The 16,453-nt window shown below is 36.1% G+C and overlaps 1 protein-coding gene across 1 annotated transcript in view; it reads right to left on the bottom strand.

The window, feature by feature from the left end:
• Positions 1 to 16,453, bottom strand: part of LOC136840213 (protein sax-3-like) — a 679,674-nt gene that overhangs the window by 27,802 nt on the left and 635,419 nt on the right. The window contains exons 12-19 of the mRNA XM_067106754.1: positions 14,842 to 14,957; positions 14,412 to 14,612; positions 12,448 to 12,595; positions 11,358 to 11,521; positions 9,703 to 9,846; positions 8,809 to 8,911; positions 3,644 to 3,726; positions 2,764 to 2,990 (exon numbers count right to left, since the gene is read on the bottom strand). Coding sequence (XP_066962855.1) covers positions 2,764 to 2,990; positions 3,644 to 3,726; positions 8,809 to 8,911; positions 9,703 to 9,846; positions 11,358 to 11,521; positions 12,448 to 12,595; positions 14,412 to 14,612; positions 14,842 to 14,957 — 1,186 coding nt within the window. The remainder of the gene's footprint in view (positions 1 to 2,763; positions 2,991 to 3,643; positions 3,727 to 8,808; positions 8,912 to 9,702; positions 9,847 to 11,357; positions 11,522 to 12,447; positions 12,596 to 14,411; positions 14,613 to 14,841; positions 14,958 to 16,453) is intronic.

The raw sequence follows: 16,453 nt of genomic DNA, 5'->3' as shown, positions 1-16,453 counted from the left end.
GCTACTCAATTGCACTACCAAACCACCATAACACAGCTTATTCCTTGTAATCACATGAAGATCTGGGCCTTATCTCTACTTTTCACCATTTCATTGCCCTTTTAACATCCTAATCAGTTATTTCTGCATGCAACTAAATCTACTTTAACCAACAGAACTCTTGCATCATTTACAGCTGTCTCTTTTCTATTCTCCACATTCAAAAACTCTCCAGTTTACCCACTTCATTGATATCGAACACCTATTCATTTGCTTCTTTTATACTGAGATCTACTCGCTCATGAATCTTTTTCATTGCTTTACATCCCTCCAGTGAGACACTTTTTTTTTTTTTTTTTTTTTTTTGTCCGTATATTCCTATCAACTCTCTTCTCCTCAATCATCATCGCCTCGAATTCCTTACTTTTCCACTTAAGACATGCACATGAAGATTTTTCTTTTTCCTATAGTGCACCTCTCACGTCACCATCCAACCATGACCTTTTTATTTTTTCTTCCTATGCAGCGTTACGTACAAGTCATTATGCTTTCCAACTGACCCCAATCTTAAACTTTGCCCTTTCCCTTTCCATCATTTACCTTCAGTGTCTTTAATCATACGTCATTTTTTCATACGTCTTCTCCTTATATGCTGATCCAAGTTCTCAGCTCTCATTCTTCATCAAACTCTTTTTTCATTCTACTTTCACAAACAAACTCTGAACCGCTTCTCTCCAGTTAAAACTGCCTTCCACTCTCACATTAGTTTTAACCAGGTAGTCGTCAAATTACCTTAGCGACGGTGTTCCTCAATACTAAATCAGTGAACGTATTCTTCATTTGACTTTACACAAACATATAATCTAACTCTTTCTCCCACCATTTTCACTTTCTCAACTATACCTTCTCGGCTAGCACACTGCTGGGCCCGCGTTCGAATCTCCGGCCGGCCAATGAAGAATTAGAGGAATTTATTTCTGGTGATAGACATTCATTTCTCGATTAATGTGGTTCGGATTCCACAGTAACCTGTAGGTCCCGTTGCTAGGTAACCAATTGGTTCTTAGCCACGTAAAATAAGTCTAATCCTTCGGGCCAGCCCTAGGAGAGCTGTTAATCAGCTCAGTGGTCTGGTTAAACTAAGGTATACTATATATATCTCAACTATACCTAAGAAAATTCTTCTGTTGAAACCACGCATTCCCAACAACCAAACACCTTTCAGAAAATGCGTATAGCAACACTTCAGTTTCATTTGCCTTAACCCATATTCCCTTCCCATATTTTCGTTACCTTCCCAGCTTAAGATGGTCAAGTGAATCCAGGTGAGAAATTAACTGTTATTGTTTTGCTGAAAGAGTTGTTGCGACGAGTTTGTCTGCATGATCATATAACAAAAAACTTCCAAGTACTACAATAATATATTAAGAAGTCTATGAAATTAGTATTTGTTGGATTCACAGTGATTTCATAAGAGATCATTGTATTCCTTCCCATCTTAAACCTTTGCAGATGTTAAAAATCAAAGTAACACTTTCAAAAGGTATCAGATATGAAACAAACATTACAGATTACAGAAAATAATTTATGCTGTCAGATATGCTGAACCGCCTATTCAACAGCAAGAGTTATTTCCTTGATTAACAGAAAATATTCGAAACAGAACTGCTCAGATATTACCGCATTCGTTAACAAAACTTGAGATTTTGACAAAGGCAGAAAATAAGTAACACTTCATTTGAGTACCATCATCAGCATCTGAGTCGAATAAGGGGTGGCTTGCAGTAGACAATTGATGGAAACAGATAATACTGGCAACAGAAAAAACTCTTGCCTTCTATCTTACAAAAAAGAAAAATACGTAAAGTCATCACCTACTACAACACATACAAAGTCTAAATTATTAAATTAAAAAATATAACAGATTGCAAAACAAAAATGCCATAATAAAGAACTTTAGCTATTCGGTCGTACGACAGACCAGGTTGAGTTCCTTACAGATACCATGATTTCAAAACGTACATATGCATTAGACAAGGCAGGTTTTTGATTAGTACATCTCATTTTGGTTAAATCAGTATGGTTAACCGAATTCAGGCTAACGTACTGGTAAAATTACGTTGGCAAAGGGAGAAATAAGGGCAGAACAGTTACACAGAGCAGGAAAACCTCACTCAAAAGAAGTGAGGAATTAGTTGAACGAGTACATGCTCCGAAAAGGGTAAACAGAATCCAGTGCTCTGTGATAATACTGGACCGAGGCTACGGAATAGGCATAGTCTTCCAAGAGTGGCAGGAATTTCCTTTAAATCAAGAACTTTGATAATCCTTTAGAAATCTCCCTGCCGGAAAAGGATCCTGTGATGACTACAGAATTTTAGTTAGGTAAGGCTCGTCCTATTTTCTCTAAAAGCAAAGGTGAAGAAAGAGGGTGCTGTAAGTAAAAAAAAAAAAATGTATATATGTGCGTATATATATGTATATATATTTACTAATAGGACCTCATTAAAACTGGATGGTATGTAGCGGAGGTATTTAATTAGGGAAAGTTAGAAGCTTTCTAAGACTAACAATCCTCATTGTCAAGTATCTGCAGAATTGTATTAATGCACAGAACAATTGTGCAAGTGATAAAGTTGATATATATGTGTATGTATATATATATATATATATATATATATATATATATATATATATATATATATATATATATATATATATATATATATATATATCGTATGTGAATGGCTGTGTATGGGCACACATCGTGAAATCGTCACTGACCTAGAATTTGAAGAATCCGGGTATGGTGGAAGAGGAGTGGTGGAAGCATACACATGAGTGGAGGGGCACGACGTATGTTGAAGGTGGTCTGGGCGAGTTGGGTAGCAGGGATGACCGGGCACCGTCGGCGTGTAGTGGGCCTCGGAGTAGGCGGATTCACTCAAGTGGTGACTGGCTCTCGAACCCGAGCAATAGCAGGTGGAGTGTGTTCGATTTTCGGCAGGAACCTGAAATGCAAAAAGTGTTTTCGGAACATTAATGGCTTGTTGTTCGATTTTTCATAAAAGATCATTCCTCCGCAATAATGATGCAAAGTAAATGGATGTCACGTTGTTGAGTCATGCTGCTCAGTGAAGCAGAAAATAAGATTAGGATATAAAGTTAGCATAAAAGAACTGACCAGAAAAAATATACCAGGAGGTTGTTATATAACTTGTAACGGGGAACCAGATGTCCCAGGGGCACATATTACGATAATCTAAGATAATATAAAAGTTAGCAGAGAGTGAAATGCCCTTCTGGTAAATTCTAACGATTTCAGTATCTTAATCAAAGAAAATTGACAACTAAAAACTATGTGCAAAACCCTTTTGAACCTTTACTTGAGTCTTGACAGGAATAAATTAAAATCTCATTTTATAATTAAGTTGGCAATTTTCTTCACACACAAAAAAGATATTCAGGATTTCGTAACCTCTTTCTCATTGCGTATGTATTTCACCCCTCCCAATGAATACGCAAGAAAGTGTTAGGACAGACAAGAAAACTAAATCTCAACGGAAATTAGGTATAATGAAATATAAAAGTAACAACTTTCCTTTCAACTGAAGAAGCACCTAGAAGTTACTTAACGTGCTGAGTTTTGAGGAAAAATACTTACACCAGGCGGTGGAAGGCATGGCAAGGGGGGTGCAAACACCATAGGTCGACCTCCTTTTACTCGACGTAGAGTTTTCGTCCAGTCTGAGTACACAAAAAAGTTGCGAGTTAATAAGCTGAAACTAAGTAGGCGTAGTAATAAATACATGAGTATTTTGCGGTCAATCATGAAGGGTCAAGAAAAGGATCCACATAATAATAATAATAACAATAATAATAATAATAATAATAATAATAATAATAACTTTTTTTAAGCCTTTTCTGCTGATAAATCATTAGTTTTCTGACACACTGTACAAATTTACGACGTCCAACTCTACATATTGCCAATGACCGTTGTGCTATAACTCCAACAGTACCAGCACCATGAAGCTGGGATCTAAACAAGGTTGGATTCCATGAAAGAATCTGACACCTGTGTTACCTTACACTGATGAACACTGTAGCCAGATGAGGGAAGAACTTATCTTCAGTTGATATATCATTTGTTTCATATATACTTGAATACTACGTATGTCATTGTGAGAATAATATTTAAAGACTGCAGGATTCTGCAGGCCCATATACGATAATACTGACTACAAGTCTACAGGCAATATTTATAACACAAAATGACTTCATTAGTCTTCGAGATTTATTACATTTCATATACATATCTAATAAATATATTATTTCTGACTAATTGTCCTGAGATTAATGATTTGCTTCTTATCTATATATTAAGTATTATGTATAGCACATTTTTTATATTTTTACATTTTATTTGCGTATCTCATTTTTGTTGTGTATCAAATCAAATTAAATTGAATTATATTAAATTCAAACATTTATTTGTTTCTTTTACTTAAATTATCTACGTACTGTTAGCAGCCATTTTGAATGCTCTTATATTTGTGATATCTTTGTATTCTCTGTTCACTTCAAAAGATTTGCATTACTCATTTAAATATGGCGAACAATTAGAATTCCTAAAGTAAAGCGACCACTCTGGATATTAGTGAAGTTCGTGAAAATGAACAATTTGTTGCAAACAAGTCCTCAGAATAGCAGAGGTATAGCTAATATTGGGTAGATGCTTGGCGTGAAGCTTCAGCTTAACTCTGCTTTGTCTTATTAAACTCTTGAGGACTGATTCATGAAAATATGCTTATTTACACTTTTTGTAGTGGAGCAGATCCCAACTGCATGATGCGCTTATCAATGACAACAACGAAAGTGTCCAGAGTCGACGTCTATAGTCTGTGTTTTCGAAGCTGACAGTAAATATCCGCAGAAGATGTCATTGTAACCTATGGAGTGTGATGAGCAGCATGAGCAGCCAGTTATATTAGTTTCAGTGATATCAGCTGCGGGAATTAACCGTCATTGAAAAATATAAATAGACTATAGAAATTTTTATAATGTTAAACATTTCAAATCTTATAACTCTCATTCGGTCTGAAATTCCTGTAATTCAGTTCTCTGACTAACAATGCCCATTTCAACAGTAAAATGAGAAGAAATGAAGGTACCTACAGGTTTATAGAGCTTTCTCCCTCCTCCATAATTACACAAACCTAACTTATCACAGAATCACTTCAAATTAACAACGGAGAAATTAATAAGATCATACAATAGGAGCTTATGGCACTACCAATCCATCCCATTCATTACTAGCATATTACGAAGCATTAGGAAAACTTAGAAAGGGCTGCGAGATCCGGAAGACATAGAGTGCCTTCTCATGTTCGGATTAATGGCTTTTCGTCTGGCACTGGGGAGGCACCGTGTGGTCACATCACTGGCGGGGATGAAACCATCAAAAGCCTCCTTATCCTCGATAATAATAGCGGTATTTTCACGTGAATACGAAGCCAAGTAAAACCGCCTTCGCGTCACGTCGCACGGAATTTCGTTACATGCGCACGTATTGTATCTCTCTCTGTCTCTGTCTCTCTCTCTCTCCATATACACACACACACACATACATATATATATATATATATATATATATATATATATAAATATACATATATATATACATATATATATATATTGTATATATATATTTATATACATATCATACATACAGTATATATACATTTTTATTCACACACATTATACACACACACACACACACATATATATATATATATATATATATATATATATATATATATATATATATATATATATAATATGACCAAGGTCAGCAATGCCTGAAGGAACCATATACATACACATTATATATAGTACATATACATATATGGCTCCTTCGCGCACTGCTGACCTTGGTGTGCAAGCAACTTGGCCAGTTCACCAAGCTCGAATGGTTACTATTTTCCATCTTCTAAACCAATCACAATCACACACAGGCTCTGGTGTACACTTTCAGGCAAGATCGATGGAAGCTATTCGCTGTCATCAGCTATCCAGAGCCCCTGTAGAAAGGACAACCTCCTTCACTGACCACGTAAATCAGGATAGCTAAAGGAGGGGAGGTCACTGTACCTTCTGACGGGATATGCCTCCACAACTAGGTCTTTCTCTCCTTAGGAGATCCTTTACTCTCTGACCAAATTGTGTTCCCAAAGTCAGTGGAGCTGCACGTCAGCAAGGGAGATTTACAGGTTGTACACCTTGCCAAGGGGTGACCTGGAGATAACTACAGTACAAAGTAGGTATATCCCCATTCTGTCCGTTAGTGGAGGTTTTGTAACAGGATACAGTTTATGCTCACTTCCAGGAGTCAGAGAGTAGGTAGAGAGAGAATAAAAGATAGAATACGGATGTAACTTTTTGACTAATTTATTGCCGTTGTCTGACGTGGCACTGATTATGGTCACAAACACCGGATATATAGATATGAATAAAGTTAGGAAGAAACGAACTATAGAAATAAAAGAGATAATACACACATACATCTGACAAGTTTTTTCAGCCTTCGACCACGTTCCTCACTATTCCACTACTAACTCCATTCCGCCCTCATTTATTAGCCCCTCTTGTTTCTCTTACTTTCCCTCTCCCTCTGTCCATACACTCGCTAAACAAAGCATACGTATTGGATTGCCGTACTTTAACACTTAACCTGTCACTTCTATAGCTCTGTTATCCAAACAAATTGCCGTGCTTTAACACTTAACTGGTCACTTTTATAGCTTTATTAGCCAAACAATTTGCCTACTTCAACACTTAAGCAGATGCTTTTATAGCTCTTTTATCCAAACAAATTGCCGTACTTTTTAACACTTAACCAGTCACTTTTATAGCTTTGTTAGCCAAACAATTTGCCGTACTTTAACACTTAAAACCAGTCGTTTTAATAGCTCTGTTATTCAAACAAATCGCCGTACTTTAATACTTAACAAGTCACTTTTATAGTTTTGTTAGCCAAACAATTTGCCTACTTTAACACTTAACCAATCACTTTTATACCTCTCTTATCAAAGAAATTGCCGTACTTTAACATGTAATCGGTCACTTATATAGGTCTGTTATCCAAACAATGCATATGAGTCATAGATTATAAACCAGTATCGTTATATTTGTCAGTGTGTTTGTGCATCTGTGTCTCTTGTTAAAGAAACATATATATATGTATATGTTTCTTTAACAAGAGACACAGATGCACAAACACACTGACAAATATAACGATACTGGTTTATAATCTATGACTCATATGCATTGTTTGGATAACAGACCTATATAAGTGACTGATTACATGTTAAAGTACGGCAATTTTTTGATAAGAGAGGATATAAAGTGATTGGTTATGTTAAAGTAGGTAAATTGTTTATTAACAAAACTATAAAAGTGACTTGTTAATTAAAGTACGGCGATTTGTTTGAATAACAGAGCTATTAAAACGACTGGTTTTAAGTGTTAAAGTACGGCAAATTGTTTGGCTAACAAAGTTTATAAAAGTGACTGGTTAAGTGTTAAAAAGTACGGCAATTTGTTTGGATAAAAGAGCTATAAAAGCATCTGCTTATGTTGAAGTAGGCAAATTGTTTGGCTAATAAAGCTATAAAAGTGACCAGTTATGTTAAAGCACGGCAATTTGTTTGGATAACAGAGCTATAGAAGTGACAGGTTATGTTAAAGTACGGCAATCCAATACGTATGCTTTGTTTAGCGAGTGTATGGACAGAGGGAGAGGGAAAGTAAGACAAACAAGAGGGGCTAATAAATGAGGGCGGAATGGAGTTAGTAGTGGTATAGTGAGGAACGTGGTCGAAGGCTGAAAAAACTTGTCAGAATGACATGCTTAACTGCTAGGACCAGCAAGAAGTATTCAGAGCCAGTCAGTGGAGCAAAGATCAGACAGAGGTCAGCTCAGATGATATAACACTAACTAGTTTTGTTTACAGAGAAGTTCTGATTAAGTAAAAACAGTGTGAATTATGCGAACCCATGACAAAGAGAAATACTATTGTTTAATGAACGTGACAGCAGCGATTACAGATTATTTTTCGAAAAGTGTCGTGGACAGAAGGGGGTCGCTGCAAATGAAGATAAACATGATAAATGTTGAAATGTTTTGAACATGTAGAGGAAAATGGTAAAAGAATTTGTAACAACTTGGCTGAAACTTCATCCTTTACAGATTCTGCGTAACCTTTTAACGTGCTTTTTTCCCACTTGTATGGGGTAGGCTAAGCACGATGCCTTCTTTTTTGAAGGACTTTGATTTGGCTTTGGGGTAAACTTTGTAGTCTCGATTGGCTAGGTCGACAATCGAGACGTGTGAGGTGTCTGTTACGTTTTTTTTTTTTTTTAGAAGATGTTGGAGTGGCTTTGTTTGTGTGTGTATTAGTCTGTAATACCCATTTACTTTTAAGCAAACCTATCCGTTGATTACATACATAATCCCGGGGTGTCTACACGGATAGCAAGGTGTCCGCCCTCTAACCAGTCGGCTGCGGATTTGAACCCGCGCCACAGACCTCTAAGAAGTCCGAGGCTGCTGCTCTAACCGACTTGGCCATCGAGGCTCTATTCTGCGTAATGTGTATATATATATATATATATATATATATATATATATATATATATATATATATATATATATATATATATATATATATATATATATATATATATATATATATATATATTTATTTATTAAAAGAATCAGTTACAGCTACCTATATATTAATACAAGAAAAGGAAACCTAACCTTACCTGTATAAAATGACCGGTCAGACTGGTTCTTCGGGTGACCTAAACTTAATTGCTCGCTCGCTCCGCCGTCAGAAGCACGGTGGGCATCTTTCAGTGACTTTACCTGTAATTAGAATTGAAATTATAATGAAATCTCTTAAAATCATCTGTCATTGAACTAAAACTCTTTGTGTTATATTAAATGTCTCCTAACGTTTATTTTACGTTTTATTTACGTTACACTAAATGTCTTCTTATTTGTATTCAACTAAACTTCCCATGCAACAAACAGGCTGAAGGAAAGGCGAAATAGTTTGAATACACTATGATAGAAGAGGAATACAAAGATTATTATCTGCAATGATTTTACTGACTAAGTTCCACACTTAGCAAACTTTATCCGTAATGATAAAAGCAATAAGAGCTTTAGAAAAATAGATGTAATAAGCATAGTTAGTAATGACATCGTGCTTAAAACAAGGTTGGTCTTTCAAAGCGATAAAGTTGAAATAAAAGGCACTTGTAAAAAAATAATAGCCCTCTTCAGTGTTTGCTGTTAACCAAAAGATGCAGCAAATTATGATATACAATTATTTTCTAAATACTTAAGATCCAACATTATAGTCTGCATGTCCAAACTGTACCTTTTTTTCATCTCAGACTCTTCTATGAAAACTGCAAATGTCAGTTATTTACAAGCACTCGAAAAAGCAAACTGAAGTTTCAGATTCCTTCAAAAGTATCTGTGCTCTAAAAAATGCAAATGAAACTTGAAATAAAGGTTGCATTAGAATAAAAAAAAAAAATGGAGGACTCCTCAGAAACGTTCATAAACATTATCGCCTCTGCCTTATACCTATGAGATACGAATGCCAGTATTAAGAATAGACAGAGAAAATTTAGCCAATTACTTACGGGCTGGTGGGGAAGAGAATGGGGTCCCAGGAGTGCCGTAGTGGCGTAGGGGCCCTCTGTAGTTGTGGGGCCCCTGTAAAAAGTAACCAAGCTCCTAGGGGCCGCGTTATCACATTCCACAACACTCTCCGACGTGTTCATTACCTGGTGAGGAAGGACGGGATTACGTGAAAGCATATGAATACTTTAATAACCATAACGGAGGTGGGGAGGGGGAGAGGTCGGTACGTTCGAGGTTTGTAATTACTTTCTTTAATGTGACTAAAAGCAAAGCGTGATTTCATCTACGTGATCTTTACACTGTTAATGTTATTACCTTCCCCCTAACACCTGCTTATAAGCTTAGATTCACAATTCAAATGGCCCTAAATATGAACAGGTCATTCTTAAGGCCAGTTTGAGAAAGATAAAGGGATAACCCGATGTCCATCAACGTCCAAAAATGTTATGACGCGAGAAATGACACCTTCGTTGTTATCCTTTGTAACTAAGGGGTGCACTCTCTTCTCGTAAATTACCAGTGTGAATTAACAATAAGAATGGTGCTTTTCTGTTACGTGGAAGCGGGAAACAACAGGAACACATGGAACTCACAGTTACTATAACAATACACTGACGTAATTTTTGGCAAAGACGACAAGACAATTGTAAAATGCTGCAGGCCTGAAGAAAAGGCACGAGTCCTCGCATAAACTGATTTGACCTGACATGTAGTGTCTTGCTTTATCAAGGATAAATATTCCGCGCACTTGTTTTTTTTTTATTTTACATTTTTTATTTCTATAAAATTTACAGGTTAGCCTACACAATTCCTGTTGGAAAGGCTGTTAACAATGCATTATGCTTTCTTGTGATTACAGTAAAAAATAAAAAATGCTTTAAGAATATCTTTCTAGAAATTTTTCGTTTGTGTATTTACTGAAAGGTCGGGCGGAGTAAGAGTCCACACTGTCAGTCACCTGACAAAATGTTAAATCAATCAGGTGCTGACTCTGCTTGACGGCACCACTGGATGAAACTTGCTCATTTTGCTCTGAACGCAAACTTGTTTCTTTTTGTTAGAAATGACCAGGGCAGACTTAAAAAAACTGGCAACCTTTATTTAGAAGTATCTTTATTGTGACCATTACGTCTATCGTAAGTGAAGAAATGTCGATACCGAAGATGAAAATTCCAGTAACGATAGTAAACAACACTATAACTGAATTTCGACGAGAAAGGTTTCTGACGATAAAATGAGCAGAAACCAGACACAGAAGTTAGAATTTTTAAAATGAAATGTGACAATAAACATAGGAAAAATAACGACTCACAACGGAATGGATACAAATTTTTGAAGAGAACAATATATGTTTGCTTTGATAAACTGTCAATATATAGCCTTTACGAAGTCCATCCTGAATGGGTAATATGTCTAGTGATTTTCAAAAATTTGTTCTTTCTGTCTAATGTATCTTCCTGCGACAAATTATAAGAAACACTAACTATAAAAAAAAAACATTGATATAAACTATGCGTAAGAGAATCAGCAGACACACCAGGTAATTTAAAGCCAAACACATCCAAAAGTAAAATAACAGTAGACGCACCAGCTAATTTAAAACCAAACACATCCAAAAGTAAAATAAAAGGGCCAATGGAAAATTCACACGTACCTTGACGTCATTCTCTGTGGTTGTCCTGGTGCCACTAGTGCCCCCCATGGCACTGTCAGAATTGGCGCAAAGTTTTTCCAGTTGCCAGCCTGCATAATCTTGCCATAATCCACTGTCCCCGCTCACTAATCCAAAGCCAAGATTATCCACCTTCTGCACAGAGACTGTTGGCGACGTACAAGCATATTTAAATTGATTAAAATACCCACCTACTGTGTAAAAGAATGATCTGTTCACCTGCGATGGCTGTAAGCCACCAGTTTTAAACTGCTATCGAATACATGAAAATCATATTCTGTCTCCTAAAGATAAATATATATATATATATATATATATATATATATATATATATATATATATATATATATATATATGTGTGTGTGTGTGTGTGTGTGTGTGTGTGTATACACACACACACACATATATATATATATATATATATATATATATATATATATATATATATATATATATATATATATATACATATACAAATCACACTGTAATACGAAAGGACTTTCTCGAATGAAAGTAAAGAAATATGTATCGAAAAAAGTGCAAACCAGCAAAAGGAATCATTATGATATACTATAAAGGGCAATCACTTTCAATAATTAAAATGCAAACCTCATTAAAACAAATCATTTACACGAGTTACGCCCATATTCTCCCTTAAGTAGGAGGTCTCAGGGATGAATGACTCAATAAAATATCCACGTAAAACTGCCTATTACATTTCCGTACAATACAAAATAAATCCGAATCGTATTGAACTGCTGTACCTATTGGAGTGAACTATAACATCATGGGTTACAATATTGCTTATATAAATTCTTTAAATTTAAATGAAGTAAGAATCGTTGATACAACAGAATATAAAGCTAATAGTCTGTCACACTTAATTATGAGTGGGAGAAAATGTGAGAAAAACCAGAGAGAGAGAGAGAGAGAGAGAGAGAGAGAGAGAGAGAGAGAGAGAGAGAGAGAATCAAAGAAAAAAAAAAAGGGACGAAAAAGGAGAACGACCGAACCTCGGTAAAGAAAGAGAGCAAGAAAGAAAAGGAGTCAGTTGATGATGATAAATGCTCACCAGCAACGTGTGAGAGCGCCTTATTCCTGGCATGCCGCCTCCATATTAGCAGCGTGGCCACGCATCCCAGGAGCACGCAGAAGACCGCCCCTCCTATCATGCCGATGACCCATACCTCTCCGTCCAGAGAGGCTAAGGACGTTCCACTCTGCCAGGGACACGCGACAACACGAAAATTATAAGAATGCGATGCATTTTCCAGCAAGTATAACAATGCAAAAATAAGTAATAAGTTGATGAAAGGAAGAATGAGTCTACGAGTAAAGGCAGGGGAGAAAAACAATGCATGCAATTGCTCAGGGATAAAGGAAGTGTTGAAGCCTAGACCTCAGAGATTTTGATGTCAACCTTGACTATTTATTCAGAATGCAAGAACAGCTGGGGAAAAGGGCGAATAGTTAACTGTTTTAAATTACCGTCAAATCAAACTTTACCAAAGGCGAAACAATATAGTATTAAACGCAGTCTTTAAGGTAAATGTCAGCCATCATACTACTATTCTTTAAATCAGGCCCATAATGTTTTTAAATACGGGAACAGCCAAGACTGTCCAGTGGAGGGACAAATATATAATTTGCAAAAGGAACCGATCTCGTGACCTGAAACAAAACAAAGACAGAACGGACCAAATTTTTCAATATTTGGGGACTGAAGTAACTCAACATTTCCCACAACAAACTGATAGAGAAATGAAAGAAAAAAGAAAGAAATGGCAAAAACGGGCGGAGGGGAGTTTTAAATGAAGGATCAAAAAGCAAGGGCAGACCCAGTTACCCTGATTTCGTTAATTAAGCAAAGGGGAAAGAGAAAGAATAATTATTGCTAAACATTACTTTACGTGATTGCAAACGCCGAGGCGAAAGTTTAATAAATGATAAATTGCGGGGAATTATAATTACCGAAACAGGGGAGTATGGCGATATCTGTTAATTGCAGCGGAAGCAAAACAGGGATACAGAATAAATACCATTCATCTAACGGGGAAGAAATTACAAGGTAATGATCACTAACAGCAAATGTGTTATTAATTGCTGCAATGATGATCGAACAATGTTGTAAAAACCATACTTGCTGACGATAATACATATGAAAAACAAATAATGTCTCAATAAAAAAAATGGCGAGTAAGATTAGATTTTTCTATGAGACTCGAACCAAACACACATAAATATGACGAGACTGAATAAACTCAGTGGGAAAACAAAAACATTGATCTTCAAGCAACTCAAGATATTTTGCAAGCATGACGTCATTGCAAAAGATCATGGCATTTGATTCTAAAAATAAAGGAGAGATAAATTAGCGCGTGAAACTTGCTGCAGTCATGGTAAACCCATGTATTTTCTGGTCAAATGACGTAGGTGTAAATGCAGTAACATTGCAAGGATAAGGCCAACGTCAGACTGTATTCACAGTTTTATGAGCTCTACAAACAAGAGAATTCTGATTATAATATTTCCTCGCGTATAACAAAAATGCTGTCGCATAACGACACTGTATTAACACTATACGTAATATGAGAAATACCAATTTAAAAAGTTAGATGTGTAACTTTGGCGATCGTATTCAAAGAAGAAACCCTGTTTTACCAAAATATCTTTTCATCCGGTAATGAATTAATGGCATACATTTCCTTCTGTCAGAATTTCTCTGTGGATATCCAGCGACGACTTCATTACATCTAACTAAACTTCGCTGCTTACTGAGTAACTGACTGACTGCCTGTAGTCTTTACTCACATTAGATGTTATTCCGATAATAACAGTAAATTTGAGTAACTTATAAAAAAACAGCTTCACTGACCATTATTCAATGTTTAGGATACACGCAATCACTAAAACACGTAATTGATATTCTGATAAAAAATAATGAAATTGGGTCGATTACGGGTACAAAGGAAAATTGTGGCAAAGCAAATACACGTCATTAACGTAATTCTAAATAAACAAGGAAAATCTGACTACCTTCGCCAAAGGATGAAGCAAAACCGGATCCACGTGAAGTGAGATGGGAGGAGTGAAGGGACCTCTTCCAGCTGATGTGGATGCAGCCAAAGTCAGGTGGTAGGAGTTCCCCAAGGTGAGATTGTGGACTCTCAGCGATGTCACTGTTCCGTTCACCGTCTTCGACAGGAACACCTCTCCTGACGAGGTCACCATGTCAATCTGAGGAGGACAAGAAGATGAAAGGTTGTGTTAGTGTGATTCTTTAACTCTTCACATACATTATCTGTCTGCCCTGTGTAAGAAAACTGTCAAAATGCTGCATTAAATATTACAGATTATATTACCTTTATATGTAAATTCTAGTTTCAAGTATCTCTTCACTACTACTGCAGTTACTAGTAGTAGTAGTAGTAGGACCCCTGCTACTTGAAATAAGTTGGTAACTCACCTGATAGTCGATAATAATGCCATTTCGGTGGAGTGGTGGCGGAGGAGACCAGAATAAGGAGGCTGTGGTGACGTTAGTCAGCTGGACGCTTACGCCCTGAGGTGAGGCAGAAGGCGCTGAAGGAGAAACAAGAAATGAAATGTCCCTCATCAATTAATCATGATATGAAATAAACATTATTTCATGTGAATTATGATTTGCCTATTGTGTTTTTAACCCTATGGAAAAGTAACAGAAATTTTGTGCACTGAAACATTTTCATGACATTTAAAAAAAGTCATACTTTAGAAATGTCATCAACTGGTTCATTTTCTTTCTTATTTCATATTCTAGTCACATTTTATATATATATATATATATATATATATATATATATATATATATATACATGTGTGTGCGTGTTTGTGTGTATACATTGCAAATCTGATGTCCTGCCATTAAGCTTTATGGAAAATGTACGAATATACTGCAAACATAAAGCTCTCGGCCTGTTATCATGGAAAAGTAGTAGTACCCTTAACCTTGTCTATAACCTAAAACAATCATGAATAAAATTATCATTGTGAAGAAACAGAATGTATGGTGATGTCACAAGGACCAAGAACAAATTCATGGTGATGTCACAAGGACCAAGAACAAATTCACTTTTCTTGTTGAGAAAAGAATTTCGCAAGTGAACCAGTTTTGTTCCCTTGCTATACCGAAATCATCAAATAAAAGTTGCGTTACGGAAACCAACTGTAGGATTGGGACAACCAGCAATGCAATTTTCATGAAATGAAAACTTTCTTGAAAAATGGGAGTATATCACTATAAGGCAATGTCGAGAATGGATAGTGAAAACACGATAGGTTAATAGTACGGATGACAAAGCTGAACGATTTGTAAAACGAAGGAAAATGAACTAGGAGAAGAAGAAATGTGGAAGTCGAGAAGAGTTTTCTGCGCATCTAGGACGGAGACAGTGGCAAATTAAGAATTCACACGGATGAAAGGACACAAGAAGGGTTATAATGAAGAGAACAAGAGGACAACTTCAATTTTGGGGACGTGCTAAGAAGGGAAAGTTTGCAGAGTTTAAGCTTGGCATGAAAATTCGTGATAAGGATAACGAGAGGGAGGAAGACAGGATTAGTATGTAGATGGAATAAGGAGAGTGGCAAGAGGAGAAACAGCAATGGAACTGATGCAGAATAACGCGGAAGATCGTGAATACCAATGTCATTCGAGACATGGCACATTGAAAATGTATACACTGGGAAAAACATTCTACGTGTACCAATGTAACCAGTTTGTATGTGAATCAAGTTATATTTCTCGTATCTGAACTCTGTATGTTACGTTTAGATAAATTCAAAAATATAATCTACACGTAGTGTACTTATGAAAGTGTTTGATATAATTTCGTTAAATGCCCGCCTTGAAGATCGTCCATGCGAATAACCGATCTACGTACAAACGTTTATTAGAACAAAAGTTTGAAGCATGTGAAATTAACAATAGTTGATAACATGAAATATGCGATAAATACTAATTTTTGTACATTTTTGTAGATGAAAAGAATACACCTTTCTGGTGTTAAACTGGATGTCTCTTGCGCCTCTATCATTTC

Source organism: Macrobrachium rosenbergii, chromosome 7 (assembly GCF_040412425.1).
Source record: "Macrobrachium rosenbergii isolate ZJJX-2024 chromosome 7, ASM4041242v1, whole genome shotgun sequence".
NCBI lineage: Eukaryota > Metazoa > Arthropoda > Malacostraca > Decapoda > Palaemonidae > Macrobrachium > Macrobrachium rosenbergii.
Note: the sequence above shows the minus strand (reverse complement) of the source record. Positions and strands in the feature narration are given on the sequence as shown.